At 54.9% G+C, this 15,483-nt stretch overlaps 1 protein-coding gene across 6 annotated transcripts in view; it reads right to left on the bottom strand.

The window, feature by feature from the left end:
* RNF220 (ring finger protein 220) overlaps positions 1-15,483 on the bottom strand; it is a 224,633-nt gene that overhangs the window by 26,589 nt on the left and 182,561 nt on the right. For 4 of the 6 annotated variants that reach the window (XM_045584750.1, XM_045584752.1, XM_045584749.1 and 1 more), the window contains exons 2-4: positions 12,126-12,182; positions 11,123-11,255; positions 3,476-3,521 (exon numbers count right to left, since the gene is read on the bottom strand). In XM_045584750.1, coding sequence (XP_045440706.1) covers positions 3,476-3,521; positions 11,123-11,255; positions 12,126-12,182 — 236 coding nt within the window. The remainder of the gene's footprint in view (positions 1-3,475; positions 3,522-11,122; positions 11,256-12,125; positions 12,183-15,483) is intronic. The other 2 variants (XM_036444488.2, XM_036444486.2) reach the window with 1 other exon arrangement.

Below are 15,483 nucleotides of genomic sequence, written 5' to 3'. Positions count from 1 at the left end.
GTGAGCAGAGACTCCGGGACCCCCCCTGAAGGGTTGGGGGTAAAGCCACCTCCGGGCCGCCCTGCCGGCCCCCAATACGGCCGCTGGCAGCCCCGCAATGGAGACAGTACATTAAACAGCATGTATGAGTTTCTTGCGTGCAGCTAGGGATGCACGCTGGGCCCATTTATCCCCACGCTGCGACGATGACCCTAGCAAAACCCCCAGCAAAACTAATCCCCCCATGTCAGTCCTACGCGGCCTCTTCTACATACGCCCGCAGCTCAGATTAATAAACTGTCCGCTTTAAAATGTGTGCGAGCATCACGGTTCTAAATACCACATGGCACGTTCCGCCTGCTCTCGCTGGTGCTTGCCAAGGCCTGTTCAGCTGCAGAGTGGGGGCCTGGAGGCCTGAGAGCAATCCATACGCCCGCGCCCCCCCACCCCCCCCCACCTTCTCCAGCCTGTGCAGCTCAGAGCCAGAAGCATACAATTCCCTAGGAGGCCTCCCCAGCCTAGAAAACCATGCCAAATCGCCAGTGACAGCCCAAAGAAAGCAATTTGGGAAAGATGGAGCAGCCATTTATCCTTCATCTCCGACTGAGCCGTAGGATGTGACCCGCATGCCGTGGCATCCTCCGGCAAGGGCCCGGGAAGGGAGGGGGCAGCTGCTGGCCTCAGCTCCGAGCTGCAGGAGGGAGGCTGGGAAGGGCCTGGGGTGGGGTTCCCTGCTCTGGGAGCCTCTTCTCCACCCTCCCGGCCCAGGGGGAGGCCTAGGAGGTGACCTGGCCCCCCCGCCCCACCTCCTGAGCTCAGAAGAGAGGCGGGCTTTGGGCAATGCCTTTCCTTCCCCTTCTCTGTCCTGAGGAGGATGCTGAGGAGGGGAAACAATGTACCCTTGCCCCCCCTCCCCACTGTAAGAAAGTGCAGGCTCGTGTATCTCCCCCCCCCACATCCCCCACACACCCCTCTTTCTCTCTAGAAGCCCTGAGAGGCCTCAGCATTACACCTGGGGCAAGTGGAATAAAAAAAGGTCACTGGCGCTTTTTAAACATGGACCAAAAAGCAGTAAAATGTGCTTTGGAAAAAAAAAAAATCCCGGCATTAAATCATGACTTTTTGCCTGGCTCTTCGCCTCATTAAAAGTGGCCTTTTGGAAGGTAAAATTATCATTGTAAGCGATAAGATCTTTAAGAAAATAATTCACGGCTTCTTCACCCTTTAATATGATAGCCGCCACCGGCTAATTTTTTTCTTAATGGCAACGAGGCCATCAATCTTGTCGAAGGCTCCCTCGCCCTCTCCTCCTCCTCCCTTCCTCCTTGTCCCTGGTCTTCTCAGTCTCTGGCTTGAACCTTCTACCTCGCGCCTCTTCCATCCATGACCTGCTTCCCTAAAGCCTCAGTCAAGGCAGAGGACAGACCCTGAAATGTCAGCTCTGGGGTGGAGCACACATCTGGAAGGGGCCTTGGAGTGTGGGCAGCTGCAGGAATCTCCCCCTTCTGGCAGTGGCTCTGATCTGGGGGGGGAGGGGGTGCCTTGTGAGCATGGGGATTGGGTATAAACATGGACCACGACTGTCCTTAGCACCAGCCTTGCTGGGGTCCACGTCTCAGCCCTGCCAGCCACACTCAGATAGCAGGTGTCAGTGGTGGCTGTGATGGCAGAACTGGCAGCTTGTCCGTGACCAACCTGCTTCCGTAACCATGACTACTGAAGGCTCCGAGCCGGGCCAGGCTCAGAGTGTGGCTCCCCACCTCCGTGATCCACAGCTGCCTGTCAGCCCGGCCTCTTCTCTTAGGGCTGGGAGGGCTCTGCTTCCTGGTTGCTGTGTGTTGGGTGATCTCCCCGAATGAAGGTGCAAAGTCCATTCCCACCCTTTAGAAAGGCTGCAGGGGAGCTGGGACAACCCCGGAGGCAATATGATCCTTTCCCCAAAACTGCCCGCTCAGAGGGACCAGTGCCTTTAAGAAACCTAAACACAACAACCTCCTTCTCCAGCTTCTCTGACTGCTGACCATACCAGAGGTTTTGGAACTTTTCCCCCTTAGGATTCTGGGATACCATGTTCTTCTGTGCCCCTTCTAACTCATGACTGTTCCTCTTCTTTCCTGTCTCTGGTACCTTATCTTTTTTATTTTTTATTTTTTTTATTTTTTATTTTTTAGCCGAAACCGGTTTGGTTCAGTGGATAGAGCATCAGCCTGCGGACTGAAGAGTCCTGGGTTTGATTCCAGTCAAGGGCATGTACCTTGGTTGCGGGCACATCCCCGGTGAGGGGTGTGCAAGAGGCAGCTGATCGATGTTTCTCTCTCATCGATGTTTCTAACTTTCTATCCCTCTCTCTTCCTCTCTGTAAAAAAAAAAAAAATCAATAAAATATATTAAAAAAAAGAGTAAATGATTTAAAAAATGTTGTTTTAAAAATTGATTTTAGAGAGAGGCTGGGAGAGAGAGAGAAACATTGATGTGAGAGAGAACTATCAATTTGTTGCCTCCAACACAGGATCAAACCATCAACTTGGGCTGTACCCCCTCTAGGAATCGAACCTGCTGGCTTTTGGTGTCCAGGATGACAGTCCAACCCACTAAGCCACACTGGCCAGGGCTGCTGTACCTTATCTTGACCCCCAATGCAGGAGTCCCCGGATTCTCTTCTTGGCTTTTGCTCTAATCTCTCCTTACACCCTCCCTCACTGATTTCACCCACTCCCAAAGCTTTGACACTCACTCCTCTCTCCTTATAAAAAGGACTAGGGATTCCTGCCTTTCCTGTCATATGAGAACGTAAGAGAAAGGATGCTGAGGTGTGAGGGAGGGGACACTCACTGTCTTCCTCCCCAGGTCCCCACTCCCTGAAAAGCACCCCCTTTGGGGAAGCAATACCACCTGTCTCTGAGGCCCCCTATGGGGAGCTTTTGGTATAAGTCATGTGATTGTGCTGAGGCCTCTTTAGCCCCTCCTTTGAGCCGGCTACTTGTCCTTCACTTTTTCTTTCTCCATCTGATGCTTTCAAACTTCTCTCCCATAGTGTCTGTTCAGAGGGGCAGATTGTCTCCCCAGATGAGTTCAGCATCCTCTCTGGCTTCCTGTTGCCCTCAGGACAAAGTTCCCTCTCTCTCCCTCCCTCCCTCCCTCCTTCCCTTCGAAGGCCCTATGCCATCTGTCTTGGCCTGCATTTCTATATGTCCCTTTACTTCCTCCTTTGAGTCTCCCCTGCTTTAGAGTCTGGATCCCCCACACCCCCAGGCCATTTCTGGCTTTAACCCATGTGCTGCCTTGAAGAGGAGAAAGTCAGATGAGCACACCCTGGCTCATACGCAGACGACACACACAGCACTCAAGCGCACCGGGCAGCCCTAGGCCTCGGGCCGACGCTGAAACCCTAGAGACAGTTGGGGTTCCAGGAAGAGCTCCTTTTATCCTCAAGAGGAGCCAGTTCCGGGTGGGCCGGGTGAGGATGGGCAGGAAGAACACACGATGGGCCACCTACCTTGGGAGTACCTGGGGCCATGGCATCCTTCAGGAGGGGATTCTTGCTGCCAAGAAAGAAGAGAACAGGGTGACCATTCCACTTGCTGCCCCGGGCATGCGAGAGGAGAACACGAGAACCCCAAGAGGAAAAGGCACAGCCAGCCTAGCCCAGCCCGTTTTGGCCAAGCTCCACTCTGCCTAGCTCAGTGTCCATCGGGCTCAGCGCCAGAGCTGGCTCCTGGGAAGGGGGTACAGACACTAGACATGGTGGGCTCTCCAGTGGAGCTGAGGAAGGAGGCTTTACCTGACCCCTGGTATCGGCCCTGAAGATCCTGCCTGTCCTGGACACTCCCTTTTCCCCACCCCGCATCCCCAGCCTGCTCTCAGCTCCTCTGGGATTGGGGTGATGGAGCTGACATGGCTCTTGTCAATTCTCCCTCCAACACGCTGCAAACTGCGTTAGGCCAGGAATGATCTCCCCCTGATTCAATTTGTCAGCCCCAGGCCCTGCGGCATCGGCGCGGCGGGCGGGCGGGAGCCGGGCCCTGAAATATGGTGGGTGACTTGGAGCAGGCGGGGGCGGGGGCAGGAGGTGATAGATGGGCTGTGGGGGAGGCGAGGACTGTGTTTAATAACAAAATTGGTATGCAAGGCCACATCCCGCGCTAAGCATGAGTGATCCGGAGCCACAAAGTATTACAAATCCCCGCTAAACAGATGCTGACAATGGAACAAGACGTATCAAATCAGATCCACTTCAGAAACATTAATATCCCTGTTCCTGTCCCTCCCTCCCTGCTGCCCCCGCTATGCTCACCACATCTGTGCTCACACATTCATGCACGTGCACTCATTCAATCCTCGCCCCCCCCCTGCCACACACACACAAATACATGCACACAGAGGTGCTACGACTGATGCACGCACGGAAGCAGACACAGCCCATTCACACAGGGTCCCTGCACAGACACGTGTACAAGCTGTCCGGGTAAAGCACACCCACGGATAGCCACAAAGCAGAAAGACACACACCCAGGGCAGAGCACATGGGGGCAGACACAGACTCACCGGGCGTACACACAGGGAGCACCCTCAGGGTCAGACACGGACACACCCAACACACAGGCAAAGGTATAGGCAGATGCAGAAAAATGTAGTCCTTCTCAACCAGGGCCATTTGCCCCCAGGGGACATTGGGCAGTGCCTGGGGACATTTTTGATGGCTATCCCATGGGGTGGGGAGTTTGCTATTGGCATTTAGTGGGTAGGCAACATTCACCATCCTACAGTGTATTGGGTAGCCCCTCACAATTAAGAATTATCCAGCCCAAGGCGTCCATAGTGCCGAGATTGAGAAGCTCCTGTTTAAAGGCAGATATACTCATATCCATTGTCTCTCTGACATGCTGTTAGCAGTCACGTAGATACGTGTGGTCACATCCGGTGCTCAGACAAGCAAACAGATGCATGGGCACAGAGTCTTGTTCCCGGAGACACGTCCATAAAGACACGTTCACCACAGCCCCCCTACCCGGATGGAGAGCCGCTCCCAATCCACATCCACATACATGCATGCTCACATACAGAACCGACACTCCCCGACACGCAGTCACCCACAATGGCAGACGCACGGACACACACCCACGCAGACATGTATGTGACAGTGCAGGCACGCCCCCCCCTCCCCCGGCTCAGCAGCAGGGTGAGCCTAAGGGTTGAGTGTAAGGCAGAGCATCACACTACGGGAAGGACAGGCGGACAGACCAGGTTCCATTCAGTGACACCTTGTTCATACATGGTCCTGGTATTCCTGCTCCACGCCCGGCCCTGATCTAGGTCCGGGGGATCCAGAGGAGAAACCGGGCTGCTCTTGAGGAACAAGTAGCTCGTGCATTCACTCTTTCATTCCCTCAGTCCACAAGCATTGACATCTCCCCGTGCTGGGCACAGGGCTTGGCCCCGCAGATACAGACACGGGCACCCGCGTGTTGCAACGTTGTTCTCACCGGACCCCCGAACGAAGCTCTGAGTGTTTCTGCCTGAGCAGAAGCAGATTGGAACACAAAAGGAAGACATGAACATGACCATGGTGCACCCGCCACCTGCGGCCGGCCCGCGCTCGGCATGTCACAGGTGCTATCTCACCCTTCACAGGGATTTTACAAAGTTGACTATCAGGTTAAGTGACACTTCTCTGCTCACACAATCTGGATTTGTGTTCATGTCCGACAGAGCCCGGAGTGCTGCTTTCCCACGGCCCAGCCAGCCTCCCTAACCATGCCCAGGGGTTAGGATGAGAGAGAGCTTTTTCTCCCTGGGCTCCGGAGTGGATCCGCTGACTCTGGGCCTTACTTTACTCTGTTGATGAACAGAAATGGGGACATTGAGGGTCAGAATGTCCAGGCTCCCTGGATCTTTTCCTGGCGATTCTCTTCCCTTTCCCTCGTTTAGGCTGGTGTTACCCCAGGTTCCTCCCTCTCTCTGAGCCTGCACACCCTCCCTACCTTCCCTCTAACTACCCTATCACCTCCAGATGTGCCTGGTCCCCTAGAGACAGGAGTCTGGCGAAGGACCCGCCTCGGAGAGGCAAGGTCTGAGCCCAGGAGCTGCAGGCAGCCCGCCTCCCGCCCAGCCCATCCACTCAGCTCTGCCTCCTGTCCCTCCCCGTTTCCGCAGACCGCCCCCAACGATTTCCTCCCTGCCTCAGTCACTCGCTGCCTAGTGATCCATGGGTTTTAAATTATAACTGGGACCCAGGAAACGCGTTCCTAAGTACAATATTCATGGGCTGGGCTGACACTTTTAATTAAGGTGATTTACACTGAATTATCCTTGGAAATAAAGAAATGGTGCACTGCCCGGGAATAAACCATCATCACCGGCCGCCTTTGTAAGTTACACTTCGTTTTAATCTATTTGGGGAATTGTTTATCTAGTTCATTACCCAACCAAACACGGAGGCCGGCCTTAAATAAGGCTTAAGTCGGGGTGGAGGCACTGCCATCTCCACGGTCGCCAGCCTCCCTCTGGGTCCTTCCAGCCCTTTTAAAGCACTGACCAGAGGGCCAGCTTCTCAGTCTGGAGGCCAGACGTGAGTGGCTTGGGAAGCCTTCCAGAAGAGGTGTCTGAGCTTAGGCCCGGCCGAGCCATGCCTCCCTTTCAGCTTCATGTAAACTCTCCACGTCCAAGACCTTTCCCTCTGGGTGGAAACTCCTGCCTGAGGGCCACAGAGGAGTCTGGGGCAACCTTCCTCCCCCTGACCCTTCCCTCTCCAGCTCCCATCTGTGTTCCTGCCTGCCTATCCGTACACGCCCGTCTCCACCACCACCAGCCTGGCTCAGCATGCCAGAGCCCTGTCCACCATCTCCTTCCCTCCCGACATCTGCTTCTCTGCCATCGTTACCCTTCCTGCCTCCCAAGTCAGAAAGCTCTTCCTAGTAAGTACCCACTAAGTCATCGGCCACGTTCTCTCGCTTCTCCCTCCACCCATCTCCCATCATTCCCTCTTCCCGCTGTCATTGTGCTAGGCCAGCCTCATCATCCGTCCCCCTTGCCTCCAGCTCTCACCCACACTGGCCTGGCCTCCAGAGTGATTCTCCTGCAGCTCGGCTCCCTCGTCAGCTTCTTCTGGCTCCCCAATGTTCTGGCCCCCCCTTACCTCTGGGACAGCCCTCCAGCATCAGAGGCCCTCCACTAGTTGTCCTCAGTCGGACTCTGCCTTCCTTGTCCCAACCAGCCCATCCTGGGGTCTCGTGGAACCCCGTGCAGGACTGGGAGGGGAAAGAGAGAGGAGGGGGTGAGGGAGGGGGTGAGGGAGGGGGTGTGGGCATTGCTTCTGAGCTGGAATGTGAAGTGACTTGGAAAAGAGTAAGCCTTTGCCATGGGAGTTCTGACTCTTCTCCCTGTAGGTGTCTGCCCGCCCTGTGCCTGTGGGAAGTGGTTCTCTCCGGGTGTGTGAGCACATCATGGCTGTTGGAATGGGTACATGTGCGTGTGCCTGCACATCATGTGTATGTTTGAGTCTGTGAAAAGCAGCCTGTCTTAGTTTGGGAGCTGGAAGGTCCCGCTTCTCTGTGTGGGCCCCGGGGGGTAGGGGTGGGGGAGGGTATCTGAAATAGCAGCTGCTGGGGTGGGGGGACACAGGGAAGGAGGGGGCACACCACCAGACCCCCCCCCGAAGGGCTTCCTGGGGAACAAGCACCTGGATGGAGGGACAGTCCCGCCTGGGTGAGGCAGAGTGGGCTGAGGGGGGAAAGGGAGGGCAGAGGAGGCAAAGGCAGGGGAAGAGAGGAAAGGGAACGTTTGGAGAGAAGAGGACAGAAGGAAGGGGAGCAGAGAGGAGAAGGAATCATGGAGCGGAGGGGAAAGTGCTGGGGAGGGAGTGAGCAAGAAACCTCCAGCCTTGTGCCATGGATGGGGGAATGCCCCCATTTGGGCTCCCTGTGCCATGGATGGGGGAATGCCCCCATTTGGGCTCTCCCCGCCTGCAAGACTCAGTTTCCCCATCTGTGAAATGGCTGGTAAAAGGCCACTCCCAGCTCAGGGAGCCGAGGGCGGCTGGAGGAGGAGCGGGGACCAGGTGCCACATCTTCCCCCAGCCGCCCCTGCCCTCCTCCTGCCTCCCCAGAGCGGGCAGGGGCGGGGCGAGGGCAGCCGAGGCTGGGCCCTCCCCGCCAGCCCGCGGGGAGCTGACACGCTTCTAGGGAATTTATCACGCACCCAATTACAATGTTAATTGGCAAGTTCCTGAAATCAATTAATTCGCAAATTTTTTCCAATTAAAAATCCAGATAAATCACGAGGGCGGCGGCGGCGGCCGGTCCAGCCCGCAGCCGGCGGGGCAGCGGCCGCAGGGCCGGGGAGGGCGCGGGGAGGGGGCCGCGGGCGCGGCTGCCCTTGAACGCCTTTGCCGGCCGGTCCGACTGTCAGCGCGTCGGGCTCGGCGGGGCCGAGACAGATAAAACCATCGACCCGTCGCCGCCAGCGCTTCGGCTTTATCGATCCGACGGGAATTTCACTTGCTGTGCAGATCCCGCTGTCCGGCTGTCAGACGTGGGGGTGGGGGGCGTGCCAGAGGTTAGGGGGTGCGGGGCTGGGCCTGGACGTGAGGGCACAGGAGTGGCGGAGGCAGCGCAGGGACCGGAGAGGCGGCGCGGGTGTGGGGGCTGGGGAGGGAGGTGGAGGCGGGGGTGCGGGTGTGAGAGTAGGGGATGCTCTGAGAAGACGTGGGAGTTGGAGGGCAGGTGCAGGGTCCTGGTGGGGGAGGATGAGAAAGGTTGTGGGAGCAGCCGCGTCCTGGGCAGCGCAGGGGCGGGGCCCTGGAGACAAGGCTATAATGTGGCTCCCACAGAGGAGGCAGAAGGAAAGCTTGGACCCCCGTTCTCCAGGCCCTCTTAGGGGCGCACTGCTTCTACAAGGCTCTGCAGGTCCCTCCCTCTCTGCCTCTGTTCTCTGTGCCTGCTGAGGGGAAGTCTCCCAGTGGGGGCCCATTACCCAGAAACCCGTCTGCACAGGCCAGGGGTGGGACTCCTGAAGGGTGCTACCGTTCACTCTCTGCCCTTCCAGGAGAGTCCCAGGGGTGTGTGTGTGTGTGTGTGTGTGTGTGTGTGTGTGTTTGGGGTGAAGAGCATGGACACGAGTTAGATCGCTTGCTTGAGTGTAAATCTTATCTTTACCATTTTATTAGCTGTGCAACCTTAGAGAGGTCACCTAACCCCTCTGTACCTCGGTTTCCTCATCTGTAAAATGGAGTTAAAATTATTACTTACCCCAGAGAGTTGTTGTTAAGATTAAGTAAATTAATGCATTGCGATACCACTATATGCTGTGGCACATGGTGAGTGTTCAGCAGGATAATTATTCTTAGCAGTATAGTCTTTTGTGGTAGTGTTAAGTATTCCTACAAATTCCTCGGTACCCTTCCCTTCAAGAGGTAGAGCTTATAGGCTTACCCTCCTCTCTTGAGTGTGGGCTGGGCGTGGTGACGTGTGTCTAATGAGTAAAGGAGACTATGTTGGGAGAAGCAGAGACTAGATCATAAAAGGCATTGTGGCTTCCTTCTGAGTCCCTCTCCTGGATCACTCCCTCTGTGGGCAGTCCGCTGCCACGTCACAGGGAAACGGGAGCAGGACCAAGGCCTCCTGCCACCGGCCATGTGGGTGAGCCCTCCCCGGAACGGACCCTGCAGTCCCCGCGCCCCCTCAGAGGACTGCAGCCTCTGGGAGGCTCTGAGCAGAAGCCACAGCGCCCTGCAGCGCCCTGGCGAAGCCGTTCCCGAACTGCCCATAGGAACTGAGATAATAAATGTTGTTTCAAACTGTTCAATTTGGGGATAACGGCAATAGAGAAATAATTAATCTCCCTTCAAAATCCAGCGTGGGCCTGACCTCCCTCCGGAGGCCGCCTCTGCTCTGTGCCTGGGCTGGTGCCTCCTGGAGGCCCCCACAGCTCCAGGCCTTCCCAAGGAGCAGTCCCCCTCCCTCAGGGTGTCCACTGCCTGGTTCTACTTACTCCCACACAGTGAGCTTCAGCATTTCTGATTCACCCTGGGGTTCCCCCCGCACCCTGCACAGCGGGGAGGTGAGAGCGCGGCAGGAAGGAGGAGTAGCCCGGTTTGATGACTTGAATTGAACTGGTGGGGCAGGCTGAGGCAGACTGTCTTTTCCAAAGATGGCTGCAGCCATATCTCCCATCGCCCATGCTTTCCCATGCGCTTGCCTTGCTCCCATCACTCGGCGGGTGCAGGGCCCCTCCCTTTGGATCTGGGTGGGCTCACACTGCCTTGACCAGTAGAGGAAGCGGAGGTGACATTAGGTGACTTCTGAGGCGAGGTTATGGAAGGTGACCCAGCTTCCACAGCGTTGATGAGAGCGTCTGTTTCAGAGCTCCAAGCCACCCTATGAGAAGGCCAACAATCGCAAAGCTGCCGTGCTCCGAGACAGCCCGGTCCACAGGGAGAAGCCATGTGTAGGTGCTCCGGTCACAGCCCCCAGCTGAAGGCCCGGGTGACAACCAACATCAACCACCACGCATGGAAGTGACAGAGCCTGCAGGGGAGCCCAGCTGCCAGCTATCGAGTCTCCCCAGACCTTAGACCCCACCCGCTCTGTGCTGTGTGAGTTCCTGACACCACGGATTCCGTGAACATAATGAAATGCTTGCTTTAAACCGCTACGATGTGGGGCAATTTGTTACACCCCTCCCTGCTCTGTTTGATAACCTGGCTCCTCCACAGGGCTGTCCGGGAGGCTCCGCCCAGGTCGTGAGGCAGGGACAGGGGAGGAGGGTACAGCAGTGGGACACGCCTGAACAGTCTCAGGATGGTCACCTTTCAGGCCGGAGCTTCCTGGAGGAGGCAGTGCTTACTCCCCCGGAGGGCAGCACCAGCCTGCTGCTCTCGCTCTGCCCCGAGGCTCCGCATGGCAGCGGCTAACCGCTCTCTAGCTCCTGAAGAGGGGTCCCTCTCCTCCCATCTCCAAAAACAGAGCAGGAAGAGAGAGGCAGCACTAGTCCTCTGGAGGACTGAGAGCGGAGTGGAGGACGGCAGCAGGGCCTCGCCTTCTGACTAGAGGCTGGGGTGCAGGCCCGGCGGCGTTCCTGGGACGCGGTAGCTAGCACCCTGAGGGGGGTCCCGCTGGCAGGCAGGCCCTCCCGCTACGTGGCTTACCTGGTGGGCAGTTGGGCCAGCTGTTCCAGTTCTTGCTCCATATGCTCCTGCAGCTCGCTGGGCCTCAGCAGGACCTGGCAGATGGGGCAAATAGGGGCCTGGCTGTCAAACAATGCGGCTGCCTTTTTCTTACCTGGTGAGGGAAGAAGAACAGACAGAAATATAAGCGGGGTCGTCTGAGGAGGGAAACCCAGCGTCCTAATCCTCGGACCCAGACCTGCCAATGCCTCCTAGGGCTTCTTGGCTTTGAGAAAGGGGAGCCCGAGGGTCTCGGAGCTCATGAGCATCACCTCTCCCTGCAGCTCCAGAGGCGGTGGCTGTGCACGCACCTCCGCAGCCAGCCGCCCCTCTCAGAGATCTACCGGGGCACGAATGATGCTCTAGGCCAGCGATTTTCAACCGGTGTGCGCGAGAATTTTTAAAACATGCAACACCCGATTATTTAGTCAGGGGCCACTGACTTATCTTCTCTTAGATTGTCAAATAAAAAAATGACAACACAACATAAACTGATGAACAAAAATAGAACCAGAGACATAGAAGCATCAAACAGACTGTCCAACCTATGAGGGAAGGCGGGGAGTGAGGGGGTAGGAGATTAACTGAAGGACTTGCATGCATACATATGAGCATAACCAATGGACACAGACAGGAGGGGGGTGAGGGCATGTGCTGGGGGGTGGGAGAGGCCGAGGAGAGGTCAACAGGGGAAGAAAGGAGACTCATGTAATACTTTAAACAATAAAGAATTTAAAATACTACTACTAATAAAGATGACAACAGCCAACACAACAATAGCTTTCTGGTGTGAATGAATCAAAATGATATCTATATTTTTTGTCAGATAGGCAAAAAGTATATATTTTTCTGGTATGCCACAGAATTTCAGTAATTAGTTTATGTGTGCCATGAGATGAAAAAGGTTGAAAATCGCTGCTCCAGGCAATCAAGCCTCGATCACTTCATTTCACACAGGTTAGTGAAGGTCTCGGTTTAATCATACCATCGCCCAGAATGCCAGGTCTCTCCTTCCCCCTCACTGCTTCCACACTCCCGAAATCTGGAGAAGGAAGAAAAGAGGGAGAAAGGGGATCCGTTCCTGCAGTCATTCAACGAACACTGCCCGCTGTCTACCCTCGGCAGTGGGATGCGGACTAGCGTCAGATCTAGTCCCCGCCCTTGAGGCCCTCAGAGTCGAGGGGAGAAGCTTGGAAAGGACCGGGGTGCCTGCCCTCTCTCAGGGTGGCTTCCTCTCCCACTTCCTCATGTTTCCCAGGGCTCCTCCTTTCCACAGCCCCTTCTTTCCTCGTCCTGCATGCTGGACGACCTTGTTCCTTCCTCTGGCCCTCATGCCCACCTGTGCCCTCCAGAATCTGTACCCCAGGTCCCTCCATGTTCTGCAGAGCCCTATACCCAAAGACCTTTTGGACACCAATGCCTGGATATTCCCAGAGAATCTAAAACTCAACAATCCTAAAAGGAGTTTTTCCTCTTTTTCACCCCCCCCCCATACCTGCTCCCCTTCAGCAGTGCCCATCTCAGTTAGTGACACTTGCATTCACCTAGTGGCCCACGCCAAGTAACGTGTGCCTCAACCCCCAAGTCCTGTCGGTTTTCACCTTCGATATTCCTGGAATCTATGTGCTCCCGGTTCAGGTTGTGCCACCTCCCACCTGGATAACCTCACTGGCCTCTGTGGGTCTCACAGATTCTGGACTCTCCCCCCAAAATACCCTTCAAATTGTTTGCTCCCAATACATAAGTGCACATGCATATAGTGCTGGCTATACTGGCTTGGGGCTGGCTGGGAGCCTAAACTCTGTCCCCACTCTGTCCCTGGCAGTAATCGGAGCACACCATGCTGGGAGGGAGCTTGAAGGCTGCCTAGTACATCCCTTTGGGACACCTAACGCCTCTCCCTTGCCACTTTCCCCACCCAGGGCTCTGCTAGCCTCTGCTAGCAGGTGGAGGGTTGAGGAGCCCCATTCATCCAGAAACATCCCTGCCTAGCCATGTGAGCTTTCACTGTAGAAAGTCTTCTTTAGTCTAAGCCTGAACTTTTCTCTCTGCCTCTTCTGCCCACTGGGGCCCAGAGAAGGTCCGAATCAGTTTGAGAAAGAAGAAGCTGTGCCGGTGATGATCAAGATGGTTGCCTGAGAGGGTGGCCAGTTTAAAAAATATAAAATGCCTTGTTAAATTTGAATTTCAGATAAAGAATGAATACTTTTTAGTGTAAGTTTGTCCCAAATGCTGCATAGGACTGAAAGTTATTCATTGTTTTTCTAAAATTCAAATGTACCTGGATGCCCTGTATTTTTATGTGCTATTATTAAAACTAGTCCTGCTATGCCTGAGGGAGCTCCCCGGTCTGGCCTCCCTTTGACACAGCCTGAGGATGACCAAGGCTCTCCTGGATGCCTGACCGAGTCGTCTGAGAGCTCAGAGGAAGGAGTAATTCATTCTGGGTATGTGTCTTGAGGAGTGGGGGAAAAATAAGATTAACCAAAAAAACGAAATTTAAGTTATGACTTAGAAGTGTTCCAGGCAGAGAATGGGAGCAAATGAATGAATGAATGAATGAATGAATGAATGAATGAGTTTTGAGTTCCTTGTGGTCAGGGACCATTTCTTATCCATCTTTATATCTATAGACAATCGAAAACAGACCTGACACAGACTAGATGCTCAAAGATGAAGCAAGGGAGAGGAGAAGAGGACGGGAGGAAGAGCAGGTTGTGCTGGAAGCCAGCTGACCTTTGCAGAGCTGGGGCGTCAGCTGTGGAGGCTTTGCTTGTGTCAGGATGGGGAAGCGAAGGTTCTATCTAGTCTGTGTGGCTAGGTCTCTGAGGAGGGCTAGGGGCCCTCCTGATCCTGTGTCAAGGCAGTGCCTCAGGTGCTCAGGAGACAGCTGGCAGGCAGGGTGAGTAAGAAGCAGGTGTAGCGCTGGTCTGGAGTGAGGAGATGGGGATTTGAGTCTTAGCTCTGCCTCTCACTTCACTCAGTCAGAGAATCTCAGGGTGAGTGAGACCCTCGATAGTCTCCAGGCCATTATCTGTATTTTACAGATGGGAAAACTGAGGCTCAGGACTGGAAGGGACCCCTGTGCTTAGTTCTTCTTCTTTTTTCTTTTTTAAAAAATGTTAAAAAAAATATATATATATATATATTTTATTGATTTTTTTTTTTTTTTTTTTTTTTTTTTTTTTTTTTTTTTTTTTTTACAGAGAGGAAGAGAGAGGGATAGAGAGTTAGAAACATCGATCAGAGAGAATCATTGATCAGCTGCCTCCTGCACACCCCCTACCGGAAATGTGCCCGCAACCAAGGTACATGCTCTTGATAGGAATCGAACCTGGGACCTTTCAGTCTGCAGGCTGACGCTCTATCCACTGAGCCAAACCGGTTTCGGCTGTGCTTAGTTCTTGACCTCATTGCCTCATTTATTTATAAGCTCAGCAAATATTTCTTAAACAATTATTCTGCTTCAGGTATTATTCCAGGAGAAACTAGAATACAGAGATAAATAAAACACACGCTGAGCCTCGAGGAGATCACAAACTAGTGGAAGCCGAAAGGGAAAGGTAGTGATTGCAGCCGGTGCAGCCCTGGTCAGGGCTGAGGGGGGCATGACTGGGTGCTCTGGGTGGGGCAGGAGGGCCAGAGGACGGCTGCTGGGGGCTAGGGGAAAGATGAATAAGACGGTTGACAAGGCTGTTGAAACAGATCACTGAAGCTAGGCTTGGGGTTCAAGGGGGAAATGGTGAGAGAGGAGACTGGAGAAAGAGGGGGATCCAAGGCATGGGGTCTGCCTGAGGTGGAAACGTGAGGCTTTAAGCCCCTTTTGGCTTGGAATGCCAACTCTGGCTCTTGGGGCTCCTAGAGCCCAGATTCCTCCCTCCACGCCTGGCCCCAGTCCTCAGCACCTCCGTATACCGCTCTCAGTTCACCTGCCTTGCTGCCACAGAGATCTCCTTTCCTGAAACTGAAGCTCGGCCTCCGTTTCCCTGTTGGGACAGCGGGTCCTCTTCCTGGCTCCCAGCGTCAGGATCCGCGGAGGAACCCCGCAGCCTATTTTCTCCATCCCACCCCCATCTGCTCAGGGGCTGGAGTGGCAGGTGTCAGCGCGGCCATGGGCCGCCCGCTCCCCTCCCCCGCTGTGTTCCCTATAATTTTATATTGAGACCTGTGGTCATGACGTGGGTTTTACTGCACTAACGACATGGCCTGCCCAGGTTTAATGACAAAATCCATACTCTGGCCCTAGGCCTGCTCCTCGTTTGCATAATTCCCAGAATACAGCTCCCTGAAGCTTTTGACCTGGGCCATTACAGTGGCCATAAAATGGGCCGTAAAACCGCTGG

Source organism: Pipistrellus kuhlii, unplaced genomic scaffold, assembly GCF_014108245.1.
Source record: "Pipistrellus kuhlii isolate mPipKuh1 unplaced genomic scaffold, mPipKuh1.p scaffold_m20_p_2, whole genome shotgun sequence".
NCBI lineage: Eukaryota > Metazoa > Chordata > Mammalia > Chiroptera > Vespertilionidae > Pipistrellus > Pipistrellus kuhlii.
The sequence above is the reverse complement of the archived record's forward strand: the minus strand, read 5'-3'. Positions and strand labels throughout refer to the sequence as shown.